Here is a 16,350-nt window from a genome sequence, read left to right as displayed (position 1 = left end):
ACACTCTGCCTGCCAACGTGCTTCTATTCTTAGAACAAAGGGTACGGTGAATGGAAAGAAAACAGAAAGTTAAGAGAGCGAATGGTAAACTCACCGCACTGTCCAAGACACCGTTGCCGTCCGTGTCGTACAGCCGAAACATGACTGGAAGTGCATAGAAGAGAAAGCTTATATTTCTGAAGTGATCCGAAATTTTAAAATGTATCATTTGTATGCTAAAAAAAAAAGACCATTTCTAGTTGCACCAAACAACGGAAATATTTTCTATGCTAGTGCAACAATCTCTTCTGGTAACTAAAACAATCCACAGTAGGCCTTAATACATTAATACATTCATTTCCTGTTTGTAGCATATACCACATGATAGGCACCTAAGGCTAGATTTGCCAGGCCAAGACTTGGTGAGAGTGTTATTGTTCTTTTTCAAATTCATCTTTTCTTATCTCCTGGGGTACATAAAAATTGCCATGGATCGGACTACAGGTATAGAGCATCGAGTATTGTATAATTCTGAGAAAATGTGGTATTGAATTACCCAAATAGGCCTACAGTATGGTGGTATGTATATAAGACCTCAGGTCAATTTCTCCTCCTGTGTCCTGTCAACTAACCGACCAACCAACCTATCTATGCCATATCCTCCTATTGGGAGGTGGCTTGAGTCTAAAACAATTCACCAAACATTCATTCCACTTCACTCTTAATAACCTGACAACAAACATTGAGCCCACAAGTCATTTTTATTTGAATAGCTCCTAAGAACAAAGTCTCAAAGGGCTGCAAAGACCACAACTACAACATCCCGGAAACCAACATGAGAGCAAGAAGAAAAAAAACCCTGAATAAGGAAAATTAAGAAATTTTGAGAAGGTGTCGTACATGAGGTACTCCCCATTCCATCCAGCAATGGATGTTGCAAGGTTACAAAAGACAATACACAGTTAACTGAGCTGTAGTACTTTTTGCTACTACTTAAAACACACCTGTCAACCAGTATGTTTTTGCTCTTCAAAGTACGTTATTTATGCATTTCGAGACATTTACAAAATAGAGGAAAATCCGGATGTGAAAACACAAGTTTACCAATTATAGGTACAATCCAGTATGCATGTCATATCAAGAAAATACAAATCAAACGGGTTTGTGACATTAGCCTCCATTCTGTATCATTTGCTCTTCGCAAACAAAACGAGCAGTGGGATGCTCATGTGCTCATGCCTGTGCCACCATGGTATTTTCCAATGCATCATTGCGATCACGTAGGAACAGAGCAAAAGTACAGTTCAATGTAGTTTTAAACGTCCTTTAGATAATATCATCAGATCAAACCTGAATTGAAACGGCTTATGGAAGAGGCAAAAATCCCAAAAATGTGGAGTCAAATGTTAGGACGATATGAGGGATTGATACAAGCTTCGGAGAAAGAAGTGAAATATTCAAATTGTGTTGCATACAAAGACATAAAAATAGCTGCCTATGGTTTTTATGAGTTAAAGATTTATTATGATTCAAAGAGCCACATCAGAAATGTAGACATCTCAAAAACCTATTGCCTAATGGACGTCCATTTTGCTCCTGAAAAGGAAACAGAATATTACTCAACAGATGTTTTGCTATTTAATTTGCTTTTATCAAAAAATGTAATTGTTCAAGCAACCCTAAACTTTTAAACAGTCGTGTATATATACAGTATGTCTTGCCTTCCTGATAAGGCATATCCATCCATCCATTATCCATACCACTTATCCCCAGTAGGGTCGCGGGGGTGCTGGAGCCCATCCCAGCTATCTCTGGGCAGTGGGCAGGGGACACCCTGAACTGGTTGCCAGCCAGTCGCAGGGCACACAGGGACAGACAGTTCACTCGCTCATTCACACCTAGGGACAATTCTGACCAGCCAATTAACCTGACATGCATGTTTTTGGAATGTGGGAGGAAACCGGAGTGCCCGGAGGAAAACCCCGCAAGCACGGGGAGAACATGCAAACTCCACACAGGAAGGTTGGTAGCTGGATTTGAACCCATGACCTCAGAACTGTGCCGCACACACCCTAACCACCACGCCACCGTGCTGTGATAAGGCATATATAAAGCTTCAATTTTTTTTGCAGCTCCAAACATCTTAATTTTGTTGTTGTTCAATATTGCTCTTTCAACATTTGGGGTTATCATCCATCCCCTGATATATAGAAGAATATCATTAAATAAGTATAAAATATCTCATGTCAAACTGTGTTATAATTAATGATGTGCAGCTGTGTACATAAATAAATGCATCTGAAAATAATGTATGCTGTAAGATTATTTTGTATTTTTAAAGGAAAAATACAACCGTTAGTAAGGCCAGGGAGCTTTGGAAGTGGTTAGGTAGTTTATACTGAAAGTGTAGAAGTGCTAGCCTTCAAAGGGACCAAATAGTTAAATAAAGAGTCCTACCGAATTAGTCATACTTGTCAGTACTACTCACTTTGAAATTACCAAGGTATAAAATAAATTGTAAATGCTGGCACTGTTTCAGTTGCCAAGTCTGATACTTACACTCAAGCTTGTCTTCCGGCGTTCCGCGCTCCAGTAAAGAAAGGTAACACACAATGTCCTTCAGGAAGACCACCTGCGGAACTGACTGAAATGCTCTTTTGTGGGGTGATGGGCTTCTCCGCAGTGACAAATGCTTCTCAGAGCGACTTCTCTCTGTCAAGGTACCAGTTAAATTGATTTCAGGTATGATGCATCACAGATGTCCAACAGAATTGCTATTGTCATACGGTTTTCATGTAGATTATGTAAAGGGTTTCCTGGCTTTAAACAAACATTTTGATTGATTACAAAACACAATTACAACACAATCCAGTCATAATCTACACTTAATGATATCGTTATCAATGACGATTATATTACTTTTTACACTGATTGGCAATACTGCATTAACTGCTTCTCTTTGTAGTGTTCAACAGTGCACCCAACCAACAAATTAATTTTTGTCCAAATTTTCGTTTTAAATACTGTATAATCTTTGCAATTATGGGTACAAATGGAATAAAAAACAAAAAAGACTGTAAAGAACTGATTGGATCGTGAATCATGAGATATTATTGGCCAATCCTTCTGGAGTGTGAATTGGCCACCAGGGGGCAGTTTAATAAAGTGTTGTAGTGTCAAATGGAGCTGAATTGACTTACAATGAAGACGAGTCATGTGAAAACGAATCATAACAGCCAGACTAAATGAAAATGCTCCAATTAAGTACCATAAGGAAAAGCATGAATCTGAACTTCATTCCATATCACAATGGTGATCCATTTTTTGGGGTTCGAAACGCGCGTCAAGTTAACAGATTTTTTTGAAGGGCTGCATCCCTGTTTAATCGACGGAAAGAGAAGCAGAACTCAGATTTGCTTGGAGAAAATAAAAACATAAATAAAAACCTCTACTTGTGGATTCGGTTAAATGCTTGCGCGTGTGCTTGAAAATGACTTGTAGGCCTTGAAATGGTTGAACTGATTTTCATGAAAAAAAATCAACACACTTGTACATTAGGCTTCCACAAGTGTCTTTAGCCAGATTTATTGCGACACCCCCCCAATAAATACTAACAAATTCACTACACACCTGCCTTCAAGTGGTCTGCTTTCATGGGGTCTCTTACTGCTCTACCAACCACCGACCACTCCAAGCAGCCAAATCCACTGTTCTCTCAGCCCAGCAACCATTTTGCTTTTCGACCATAAATCTGAAGCCAAGTTGACAAACTCACCTGGCGAAAGTTTCGGCGGTGACACTGGGTCTGGTCCAGCATTGGGGGCCAGGGAGTTATTGCTGCTCTGGGAGGGCTTGACCTGGTTGCACGGAGACCTACTGGTCCCCCCAGGAGTGTGGGACCCGGTTCGGGAACGCTGGGAGGAGGAGCGGGACGAACAAGGAGTGACGGAGGCCCCGGAGCCACCAGCGAGCTCTGGTGTGACTCGACCCAATGCTGACAGGATGCTCTTACCGCTCATGCCTTGGACACAAATAGAAATGAATACTTTAAATTAAAAATAAGTGATGAACATGTTCTATCCCGACATTCAATTGTTTAGCAAACAGTGAGTATTATTTGACGAATATTTCACTGTATTGTGAAGTGCAACCGAAAACAAGTGCTCAAACGCACAAAGAAAAATACAAACTGCGGAGACTGAAAGTGACCAAATTGCACAGTTTTTCTTTTACTTTTTATTGCCCAGTCATTCTAAAGTTTTTTTCAGTACCTGTAGCACTAAGATGACTGACAATCATGTCAGCTCCTTCTTGGTGAGCTTCATGTTATGTAAATAAATACATTTCTTTTTTACCTACAATTAGTGAAAAAAAGGCATGTGCGTATGATTGTTCATGTATTTTTGCTTATTCCAATCAATGTCATTTTTTTAAATAGAACACACTTTTTTATGTAGAAACGATGATTCTCTTCTATGCTGATAAGTTTTGGAAATAGAAGACGACCCAATTTTCTTACGTAGAAGACACTAATTTTGGACTTGAAGAAGATAGTGCTTGTTTTCGGCTTAAACTAAGATTTTGCTAGTTTTTAGTGTAGAAGAATATGTCATGTTCTCACTTAGAATAAGTAGGTTTTGGAGCAGAAGATTACCCTGTTTTTTAGCAAAGAAAAATACAGTACAGTAATCAATCTAGGTAAGGCTTAGGAGTGACGTTAGGATGGAGAGAGGTAGGTAGGTATAGGTGGATAAATATGTAGATGAATAAATAGAACAAGGATTATGATTATTTAAAAAAAAAGAAGTACACGATAAAATTACAACGCAACAAAACTCATACGGGAAGCTGGTATGGTACAACATTTGGCGATAAAAAAATCACCTAAATGATTTCACAATGTTAAAAAAAAACAACCACAACAACAACAAACACCACCAACACGACGAAACAGCCATAACACATGGAGTAGGATGGGAGAGGACTGCAAAGGCCGGCTGCAATCTCCCTGAAGGCAGGTGAGCTACTACTACCTGTGATGGGTGCACAGGCCACCTCAGTGTGAATAGAAATACCAGCATCAATGGAGCAGGACTCTTTGAGGAGGAAACACATTAGCAGCAATGAGACAAATTTGACGCAAGATTAATGGGTCTCACTTCCGATACTTGACCTTCTCTTCGATCTTAATTACATAAAAATATCACTTCAAAAATGTAATTAATGATTTCTGGATGTTTGATGAGTTATTTTTTCTATTTGACATCAAGAAAGCAAATATCAAACTACTTACTTGCAGTTACTTCCACCTAACAGCTGGTGGCAGCACAGTTTAAAAAAAATCTGCCCGTCTCCGCGGGCGGTATTATTAACACCCATGAATAAAATGAAATGTTTCGCGCGGCACATCAGGCAAGGCACACAGTTGAGAAACACTGATTAAAACATTATGAATGTTAAAAAAAGTAATCATACTAACACAGTTAAACACGGCTAATCTTTAATTCTTGCATTGATTTGTATTCATTTTTTTAGTATTCAAGGTAATTTTACTATTGAGTATTTAAGTAATTTGTTAGCCATAAGGTGGTCAAATTGAGCCTCAACTTGCTGATGGTTATGCATTGAAACGTCACAAAGTCCTATGAAAATAAATATGAGAGGATCTCACCTAGTAAGTTTCCTGCTGCCCTGCAATGGTCAGGCGAGGTACCTCCTGTCTTGCTCTTGAAGGAGGTGAAGAGGTGTCGACAAAGCTCTTCTGGGATGTCATTCTCCAGGTAAGTGGCCATGAAAAGTCGGAAGCCTTCATAGTCAATTGGCTGCCATGAAAGGACAATAATTAGGCATACTTCTTTTTTAAACTCAGTTCTGTGGAGTAAAGGAGATTGAATTAAGACAAAGATAGCAAAAGAATCAATGTTGTCAAAAGGAGCTTGAGAAGATTAAAGTTTAATAGACACTCAAAATAAGGGGAGAAGTCATCAATGAATTTTAAACTTATCGGAGAACAGGGGAGACCAAAACTTTAAGAAATGTCACCCTCTTCTTAAGGCCCTCCCTCCAAAACCCTTTTTAAAATAATTAATTGGCCAATAGTTACAGTGATGTAACAGTTCATAATAGTCATAACAACAAACAACAGTGTGCAATAATATTCAAAATAACAAACTGGTATTCTATGCAATCTCCTTCGCAGGTGTCCAATATTAAAAACAGAATATACTTCTCAGAGCTTTAGAAAACAAAATATACATTGAACACTCTGATATTGATGGCATATCTGACTGGCTTTTACTGGCACACAGTATATGGATTCAGAGAAGAGTTTAAAAGCTAAATTTTCTGGAAATAGACAAAGCCTTATTATATTTGTCTGTGAAGAAGAGCAGTGTTTCTTAACCTTTTTATATAGTTTGAGTTTTGGCAAGCAATATACGAGCACAACTTGTAAACACACAAAATGCAGCAATGACTTATGCTTTTTTTCAATTAGGGGGGGGGCAAACAAGGTACTCTGTTGATTCTATTGACATGAATGAAATTTCCCTATAACAGGGATGTTGGTTTGGCTCTGGGGCCACTCTGTTCTGAGGTGGGCTGGATCAGTCAAATAATATCAACTCAATATTTTAGCGTTGTTTCTTTAGTAGTATGCGTCATCAAGTAACCTAACCTACATATTATAATCACTGATGACAAGGGATTTTTTTCTAAACACAGCGCATTTTTCACAAACAATCGTAAAAAAGATTTTTAAGTTTGGCATTGAATGTGTTAACTGGTTTGATTTAACCGTTGAGTGAATGCAGTTTTACAACAAGCTCAACACTATCATCTAGCTGTTGGAGAAAGCATTTGGTTTGCATTTATTTTAAGAATAATAACTTTTGATAGAAATGACTTAGAGACTCGCCTCATTTTTTTACATTCTTATAAATGTATGGCGGGTTGGATTGATTAATTCAGCGGGCAGAATCGGGCCTGTAGGCCGTATGTTTAAAATGTCTGCCATATAATGTCAAATGTTAAATGCAAAAACAAAGTGTATTTACCCGAAAACGTCACTACTGCTTGTCTTGCAATCGGATTACTCGCAACCAGCATGTATACGGGTTTGTTTGCTGTACAGTGGTTGTGTGTATGGTCTGCTAGTGCAATGTAATAATGCAGAAAAGCATGAATTGAGCTTCGCCTTTAACCATGGCACACAATTGCAATCACGACCCAGCAGCACAACAAATAATTGCAAATGGGTTAGAATGGTTGCACTCATCCACGATGAATACAGTTTAAGATACACAAATAAACGATTTTGGTTACTGTTACCATGGCAGTGCATCAACTTAGCACCACTTAACATTGTACTGACAGTGTTTCCATGTACTGGGCCGGTAAAGCCTCCATCCTGCTGCCAGGCAATACTGAACAACACGTCAAAAACGTTCAGAGACAATGTACATGCAGAAACATCACATCTACACAGCATGCACAGCGTGCACGGAACCTTACTTTGTCCAGAACATCTCGCTGCTGTTTCAGGAGTGCAGCCATAAAGAATAGGAACAGGGGAAAAAGTAAAAAAGGATTCAAGAGAACATAGGTGAAACATACAAATAGCAATGGCTATTTTTGGCAGAAGAAGCTGTATGTGATACCATCTTGAGATGCATGTAATGACAAATTATTTTGTGTTATGTGCTTATAAACAATAAGTATCTCTCATATCTAAACAAAAAGACAAGTAAGAACTAATCTAACCACTGATTTTTCTTAATTTATGCTGCAAACCCTTTGGGATCAAAGTCATGGACCAGCTAAGAACTGTGGCTGCAAGAATGATGGAATGCTACACATTAAGCTGTGCACACCTGGCGCCAACTGCAGTTGCAATAGCGGGCTGTGCATTTCACACCTAGGCCTTCAGTAATGGCGTTTTGTGATGTGTCATCAGATGTGAAAGTGAACGAAAGGACCCAGCTCCCCAGGTCCCTTTGAGATGCTTTTTTTCCTCTTGAGATTGGTCAATTTGCATATTTTTTTCAGGGATTCTGTGTTGTTAACTTTAAATTTGATGGGTATAAGAAAGATTCAAATTGTTTTGGAACCTATCTCTATTGGTAAGTCTGTAAATATTTTAATTTGTGTTTTCTGTGTTTTTCAGGGATAACGTGTTTACATAACATATATAAATGTTTACTCTTGTATTTTAGAGTTGATTGTCAGTTGCCCTGAAAAGTCGTTTTTTAAATTAACATTTTGGTGTGTGTCTTTCATAGATTCTGAGTTGATTTACATTAAAGCTGCTTAGTATGAAAAACTTCAAAGTTTAAATGAGTTAAAAGTTTACTCTAAAGTATAAAAATACATGCTATTACAATTTAGTAGAGTAATAGATTTCAGACTTTGGGGCATTACCGCCCCTAGCTGACGTTTCCTCACCCTTTCTCGCCTGCCTTGGCGTCGCCAACTCGAAAACTTGGCTAAAATAACAGTATCAGCGTCACTTTTGTTATGTCCTGCAAATCTGCATATGAAAGCCCAAGCTTTTTTATACCAGCTCGGTAGCCTAGATGGTAGGGCGCCCGCTCCGAGACTGGGAGGTCGCTGGTTCAAGCCTCGGCTGAGTCATACCTAAGACTTACAACATTAGTACTCATTGCCTCCCTGCTCTGCGCTCGGCCTTAAGGGGCCGGTCACACAGACGTTTGCGGCTGAATCACGGCTAAAATTTTGCGTTTTTTTTTTGCCCGTGGTTGCCCGGGATGGAAAATGCGCAAAATTTGACATCCCGCCGTTTGTCTGTGGTATGGCCGGAAAAAAGACGCCGGCGACTGTTCCGCTTCCTCAACGTGTCATTTCTGTGTCATTTTCTCGTGTGGACCACGGGTATAAAAGCTCCCGAGCCGGTGTTGTGCCCAAATCCGACTCCTACGCAACACCCTCACCGCCCCACCCCCTCGCGTGACTTTTTCATCCACGTTAACAAACGCATTTTGTAGAATACGATCGCACTTTATTGTTTGAATAAACGCGTTATATAGACTAGGATCTCCCAATTGTTATAATTAGCTCGCTTTATAGTTTTAATAAGCGTTTTATATAGAGTACGATCGCTTTCGTTGAAAGTGCAGCAGGATGCGCGTTCACGCGAGGGGGGGGGGGGATTTTACCGTTCGATAACGTTCACAACAACAATAAAGACGGAATGGTTTAAATTCTAATACATTTCCAACAAATGCAAGACGAAGCGGTTTTGGTTATATATTCGCCATTACATTCCCTAGAAGTGAGATAAATCGAGGTTAAAGTGGTTGTAGTAGCGAGGGGATGCAAATCTCGGCACCGGGCTGTAGTTATCATTACCGCACAAGTCACAGTCCCGTGAAGATCAAGATTTCAAGCTATGGCATCATTTTTATTTTATTATCTTGAAAAGAAATGTCAAGATATAAGAATGGATTGAGACGAGGTCACTACGCTGACGGGACGGGGGGTGTGGCTTAAGGGTTAATGGTCTATCTTCTTTATTCATTATCCATCATCGTTCTGTTCTTATTACGCTTCAAAGCTTAGGAGCCGGGACTCTTACTCTCAGCCAAAAGGCAAAGCTAAGGTCCTAGCATTAAAGCTTTGCTGCAACCATTGCAAATGCACCGAAAGATTTATTCGAAATGAAGAGAAACTACGCTGACGGGGATCCATGTTCACCCCCTTGACGTCACCAGCACAACTGACGTGTGCTCGGCATTCGCGCTGTTTATACGCGGAGAAAGGCGTTTGACTGTCACACGCGTAACACGCTAATTTCACGTGATAACACCGCGATACAGGCGCAGAACATGCTATTACCATGCTCCACCCACGATTACCCGCTGAAATTTCCCGTCCTACCCATGTGTAAGCACGCCCTGGCCGCGGCCAGAGCACGCCGTTCCGCGTCATTTCTGCGTCATTACCTCGTGTTGACCACGTGTGCGGCACGCGGTTTAACACGTGCTCAAACTTTTGAGCAGCTCAAAAGTTTTGAACGCGGCCAACCACGTGAAAATTTCCGACCGCGAGTAAAGCACTGCTCTATCTCGTGTATATGGCGGTCTCAAAACGTCCAACAGCGCTCAACGACATCTGCTTCACGGCCAGAAATTTCTGGCCGTTGTTCAACTGTGGTTTATGGATTTGCATACTACAGCTGGTTTTTAAATTGCGTACTTTATGTTCTGCATTAAGTGAGCACAGATTTTTGCAATCTGGAGATGGAATAAGAGCTTGCTCTGTCCACTCCACGCATCAGCCCAGTATTGCAGTACCTCCGGGAATGGTGCATTCGCAATGATCGCAGCAAGGCTTTAGGGCTAGGACCTTAGCTTGGCCTTTAGGCTGAGAGTAAGAGTCCCGGCTCCTTGGCTTTGTAGCGTATTATGAACTGACAGATAACGGATAATGGATAATGAATAACGAAGATAGAACAATAACCCTTAAAAACCCTTAAAAACCCCAAACCCTGTTGTCCAGCCTCAATTCGCTCGTGAAAGGCTGTGTACCCGCGCTCTGAAAAATTGAGCAGCGCCAAACCCTTTCTCGCTGCCACCCGCGCGCGTATTTCCGACCTCGTGTTAAGCACCGCTGTATCTCGTCTTAATGGCGAACTCAATACGTCTTATAGCGTCCGCCTCAAAGGCAGAAATTTCTGGCCGTGATTCAGCCGCAAATGTCTGTGTGACCGGCCCCTAAGCGTTGGAATTGGGGGGTTTGGTCACCTAGTGACTTAAATGGCTGTGCCCTGTTTGGCTGCGGCTGCGTCAGCTCACTACAGTTTAACTGTACGGGTCAGGTGTATCGACATTTCGTTCTGTGTGCATCGTTACAAAGAATGACAATAAAAGTAAATTCTATTCTATTCTATCTTGCTGAGCCTGGCAACAAGTAATGCCTGCAATTATATTGGTTAAATTGCTTAAACATGAAAGCACACATCTGAAAGCAGCACAACCAGGGTAGAACCAATGAAAAGAAGCTGACAGACTATTTGGAATTATTTAATCATTTGAAATATAATTACATTCCATGATTCAGATATATTTAGGACAGCAAAGAATGGCTTGCTCGCCTTGACAGCCCATCACTGAGGGATTGTCATTTTTGCTTTTTTAGGCCTCGTTCAAGTTTTTTTTAGCGCAGAGGTAAGTTTGTGTTCTTCGTAATCGCGAATCTTCTGGTAGTCGCCATCTTGAAGGACGGATGATCCGACAACACATTACATACACAACTTGGAGGCGAGCTGAAAATGGCTTCAGGTGGGCATTAGCACGGTTGGCGTTCTGCAGCCAAATGCGTCTACGCCAAAGTCCCTACGCGGTTAGCGCTGGGTGTGAGCTTTTAAGGCATCTGATTTCAGCTATTTTACATACGAAGAACGATAATGGATGCTAGTTCAAAAACGATGGTCGTGGACACTTCTGGTAGAGCTGTAACAAATAACATGTACAGCAGTACATCGATTTATGAATTTTATTCATTTAGTTAGCAAGCTCATGTCTCAAATTACTTGTCTCTAAAATTGTAAGTGAGACACAAGTGGTAGCCCTGGAGTTCTTTGCCATGCATCAAGCAGCCATGAATTTGGACCTTTATTCAGAGCACATGTTTCGACTTTGGATAAGTTGACTTACTAGAGAACAAAATTGAATAATTTGGAATAGTCTAGAGCAGATATCAGGAACCTTTTTTGACTCATAGAGCAACAAAAGCACAAAATTTAGATTTTTTTTTGAGAGAGAGATAGAGGGCTGTAACATATACAGTATTTTAAGAAAAATTGGACAAAACAGCCATACATGGTTTTCTGACAAAAGCTAATTTTTCAGTGCATTTTATTTCACTATGTGATGTTTGATGTCTTGATAAGATTTATGAAGTAGTAACAATGCCAGAGCTAGATACAGTGCATCCGGAAAGTATTCACAGCGCTTCACTTTTTCCACATTTTGTTATGTTACAGCCTCATTCCAAATTGTATTAATTTTATCTCGTATCTCTAAATTCTACACAAAATACTCCATTATGACAATGTGAAAAAGTTTTTTTTGTACTTTTTTTGAATTTATTAAAAATAGAAAACTAAGAAATCACATTTACATAAGTATTCACAACCTTTGCTTAATACTTTGTTGATCCACCTTTGGCAGCAAATACAGCCTCAAGTCTTTTTGAATATGATCCCACAAGTTTAGCACACCTATCTTTAGGCAGTTTTGCCCATTCTTCTTTGCAATAAGTCTCAAGCTCAACCAGGTTGAATGGGAGATGTTTGTGCACAGCCATTTTCAGATCTCTCCAGAGTAATTTTCGATCGGATTCAAGTCTGGACTCTGGCTGGGCCACTCCAGGACATTCACGGAGTGGTTCTAAAGCCAATCTATTGAGATCTTGGCTGTGTGCTTTGGGTCGTTGTCCTCCTGAAAAATGAACCTTCGCCCCAGCCTGAGGTCAAGAGCGCTCTGGAGCAGGTTTTCATCCAGGATATCTCTATATATTGCTGCATTCATTTTTCCTTCTATCCTGACTAGTCTGCCAGTTCCTGCTGCTGAAAAACATCCCCACAGCATGATGCTGCCACCACCATGCTTCACTGTAGGGATGGTATTGGCCTGGTGATGAGCGGTGCCTGGTTTCCTCCAAACATGGCGCCTGGCATTCACACCAAAGAGTTCAATCTTTGTCTCATCAGACCAGAGAATTTAGTTTCTCATGGTCTGAGAGTCATTCAGGTGCTTTTTAGCAAATTCCAGACGGGCTTCCATGTTCCTTTTACTAAGGAGTGGCTTTCGTCTGGCCACTCTACCATACAGGCCTGATTGGTGGATTGCTGCAGGGATGGTTGTCCTTCTGGAAGGCTCTCCTCTCTCCACAGAGGAACGCTGGAGCTCTGACAGAGTGACCATCGGGTTCTTGGTCACCTCCCTGACTAAGGCCCTTCTTCCCCGATCGCTCAGTTTAGAAGGCCGGCCAGCTCTAGGAAGAGTCCTGGTGGTTACAAATGTCTTCCATTTACGAATAATGGAGGCCACTGTGCTCATTGGGACCTTCAAAGCAGCAGAATTTCTTCTGTATCCTTCCCCAGATTTGTGCCTCAAGACAATCCTGTCTCGCAGGTCTACAGACAGTTCTTTTGACTTCATGCTTGGTGTTTGGGCTCTGACATGCACACTCAACTGTGGGACCTTATATAGACAGGTGTGTGCCTTTCCAAATCATGTCCAATCAACTGAATTTACTGCAGGTGGACTCCAATTTAGCTGTAGAAAGATCTCAAGGGTGATCAGTGGAAAAAAGATGCACCTGAGCTCAATTTTGAGCTTCATGGCAGAGGCTGTGAATACTTATGTAAATGTGATTTCTTAGTTTTCTATTTTTAATAAATTCAAAAAAAGTAAAAAAAAAAAAAAGAAAAACTTTTTCACATTGTCATAATGGAGTATTTTGTGTAGAATTTTGAGATAAGAGATTAAATTAATACAATTTGGAATGAGGCTGTAACATAACAAAATGTGGAAAAAGTGAAGCGCTGTGAATACTTTCCGGATGCACTGTATATGACTTTAAACACAGTAAGATTTTTTAGGCTAATTTTGACCTTATTTTTTCGTGAATAACGGTTTTAGAAAGAGGTGCAAGCAAAGTTCTTTTATCAAAAAATGTCACCAAAACATATTATTTGATCAGGAAGGGAATACAGAACTTTTTATTTGATTTTAAGTATTTTTTATTTTTTATGTTGAACTGAGTATAGATTTAGCTTTAGCTGTTAGTTTTAGTAATGTCTAGCATTGCTTTAGGGGTCGCTGGCTGCGACAAGGATAACATTAAGAATTAGCATTAGCAGTTTCTTTTATTTTTAACAATCGATTTAATGTCAAATTTTTGATTCAGCCCTCTGTTCATTTGATTTTGATACCCCTTCAGTACAGTGATGAACTGTAAAAATTTGAACACAAAAACAAAAAACTTTAAAATGCCAAGCAGAGTGAGGGCAAATTGTCATTCTGGTTATTCTCCAGAGACAATGAGAATGCCTACTCAGTGAGCGAGGTCAATAACTCAACATTATCAAAACAAATAACATTCTTTCTGTGACTGTGCATAACCAAATAGTCATCCCTGACACAGTAACCAAACCTGACAAGAGTTTTCGAATACTCCCAGTATACCAGGACTAGAAATATGTCTTGTATATTGATTGTAACAATATATTGAATGTCATTCGGATTTGTATACCTACTCAAAGAAATGTCAGTCAATACTTTTATAAGATCTTTTTATGATAACCGATTTATTTTTAGCTGTGTTCACAAGGAATTTTTCTTTCCATAAATTTCAAAGGGTAAGTTAGCCGTTTTATTGCAACCTTGACCACATTAAACTAAACACACAATGCTCTTGAAGGTTCGAATAAGCACTGAGAGAAGAAAGCAGCAATGTTACAAACGTATTTACTGCGGTATAAGGCGCCCTCCCCTAGTATAAAAATCTAGTATAGTATTTTGTTGGAAACTTTTCTGTTTTTAGTTTCTGTCTTTCGCAACATTATTGACGCACAGTTGAAGATGTGGACATACAATTTAACCCAGGAATGCCCAAACTTTTCAGAAAGCAGGCCAGATTTGAACATGTGTGACGGCCGACTAGTCAGTCTGGCATTCTTTGAATAGTCTTTAATAAATTCACCTTCCGGGAAAGGTTTGTAGTGCTTGGCAATAAGCGTAACTAGCTCCTTTAGCATTTTCATTTGACTCTTCGGGTCTTGTGAAAAAGCGCTGCTGTACCATTAGAGCAGCTTCCAGTTGCTTCACCCTTTTACAACCTTCGGTTCCAGTTAGCTAGTCGTAGTCAGCATGTTATATTTGGCAGAGCCTCTTGATACTATATTCTTCGGAAACAGCCACAGTCTTTTGGCAAATTAGACGCAATTGTTTTTTATTTCTGTAAAAAAATACTCCAATTTCCAATTGTCTTGGAAGCGGCAGCCCTCCCAGTCAACTTTGCTTTTTTTCTATTTACAGTCACCATTTTGGATATGGCGTGGGCTAAATTCTCACAAGAACCAAGGGCAAGGTGGCAGAAGGCCAATGCCATCATCTGGTGAAATGGTGATCTTTTTTTTGGTACAAATGTATTTTATGCTGCAGTGAATATTATTGACAGGCCACATATTATTAATTTAATGGAGAAGGCTGTGGTTCAGTAAAAATGTGATCACGGGCTGTAATTGGCCCCCAAGCCAGACTTTGGACAGGGCATTTAACCTATCAGAATGCAGAACAAAATAAATCAGTTTTTCTGGCACTGTGAGAAAAATTGCTTTTTCATATGTCATCAGTAACCCTAGAGTTCCAATAGTAAAGTGTCAGGGCCCTCACTGCCATGATTTGGGTTTGAATCCTATTGCATACACCTTATTGTGATTAGGCCTAGTGAGGATTATTGATTGATCCATGTTTGCTCAAATACAATTGTATACCGTAAAACCTTGTGAAGCAATCAGGACCTAAAAGTACTGTATGCATTTAAAATCGTATCCACTATATATCATGGTATATAAGGCGCACCGAGTTATAAGTAATAATAAATAAATAATAATACATTTTTGGCCAATTTGGGGATTTTACATGCACCCTATAGTCCGGAAAATACTGTATATCTTTTTCAGCAAGTGCCATGATAACGTCAATTAAAACATCAAACGAGGCATCAAGTGGACACCAAGAAAGGTAACATGGATGAGGTTGAGAATCTTTGGATTTAAAATGGAAACATAAGGCTGTGCAATAAGTTGGGATTGTGTCATTTAGGAAACATCCTTCCCTTAAGTTGCTGCTGTTGTTTTAACCCGACTGGCTCCCAAAGAGACCACCACTGCTACTCTTCTTTCCTTTTTTGGTAAAACCCACCAGGAGACTTTCATTTTCTGTGTATCAATATCGCTATGAGTGAATGACACACACTCACTCACACACACACACACACACACACACACACACACACACACACACACACACACACACACACACACACACACACACACACACACACACACACACACACACTCTAAACTAAAAAATTGAAGAAGCTGTGATGATTTTCCTTTATCGATGGAGGCTAAAATATGACGAATGAGTGAGGAATGCTCACATTTTTAGACTTGTGTTGTTGATGAATGAGTGTCTCTCTGTTGCAATACTGTTTTTTTTTCTGCTGTTTTTTGACTGGTGACGTCATTAAAACACACTCTGGAATCCATCCCATCAGTCAGGGCTGGGAAAACTACAGTCTATGGGCCACATGCAACCCGTCATGGTTTTTGGTCTGGCC

At 40.0% G+C, this 16,350-nt stretch overlaps 1 protein-coding gene and 1 pseudogene across 4 annotated transcripts in view; one reads left to right on the top strand and one right to left on the bottom strand.

The window, feature by feature from the left end:
• Window positions 1-16,350, bottom strand: part of dgkg (diacylglycerol kinase, gamma) — a 158,470-nt gene that overhangs the window by 104,389 nt on the left and 37,731 nt on the right. For 3 of the 4 annotated variants that reach the window (XM_088352146.1, XM_088352149.1, XM_088352147.1), the window contains 5 exons: window positions 7,492-7,512; window positions 5,651-5,801; window positions 3,755-4,000; window positions 2,539-2,691; window positions 95-144 (listed from right to left, as the gene is read on the bottom strand). In XM_088352146.1, coding sequence (XP_088208272.1) covers window positions 95-144; window positions 2,539-2,691; window positions 3,755-4,000; window positions 5,651-5,801; window positions 7,492-7,512 — 621 coding nt within the window. The remainder of the gene's footprint in view (window positions 1-94; window positions 145-2,538; window positions 2,692-3,754; window positions 4,001-5,650; window positions 5,802-7,491; window positions 7,513-16,350) is intronic. The other variant, XM_088352148.1, reaches the window with a different exon arrangement.
• Window positions 10,107-10,311, top strand: LOC148353311 (U2 spliceosomal RNA; annotated as a pseudogene).

Source organism: Urocampus carinirostris, chromosome 14, assembly GCF_059441175.1.
Source record: "Urocampus carinirostris isolate Australia breed hairy pipefish chromosome 14, RoL_Ucar_1.0, whole genome shotgun sequence".
Taxonomy (NCBI): domain Eukaryota; kingdom Metazoa; phylum Chordata; class Actinopteri; order Syngnathiformes; family Syngnathidae; genus Urocampus; species Urocampus carinirostris.
The sequence above is the reverse complement of the archived record's forward strand: the minus strand, read 5'-3'. Positions and strand labels throughout refer to the sequence as shown.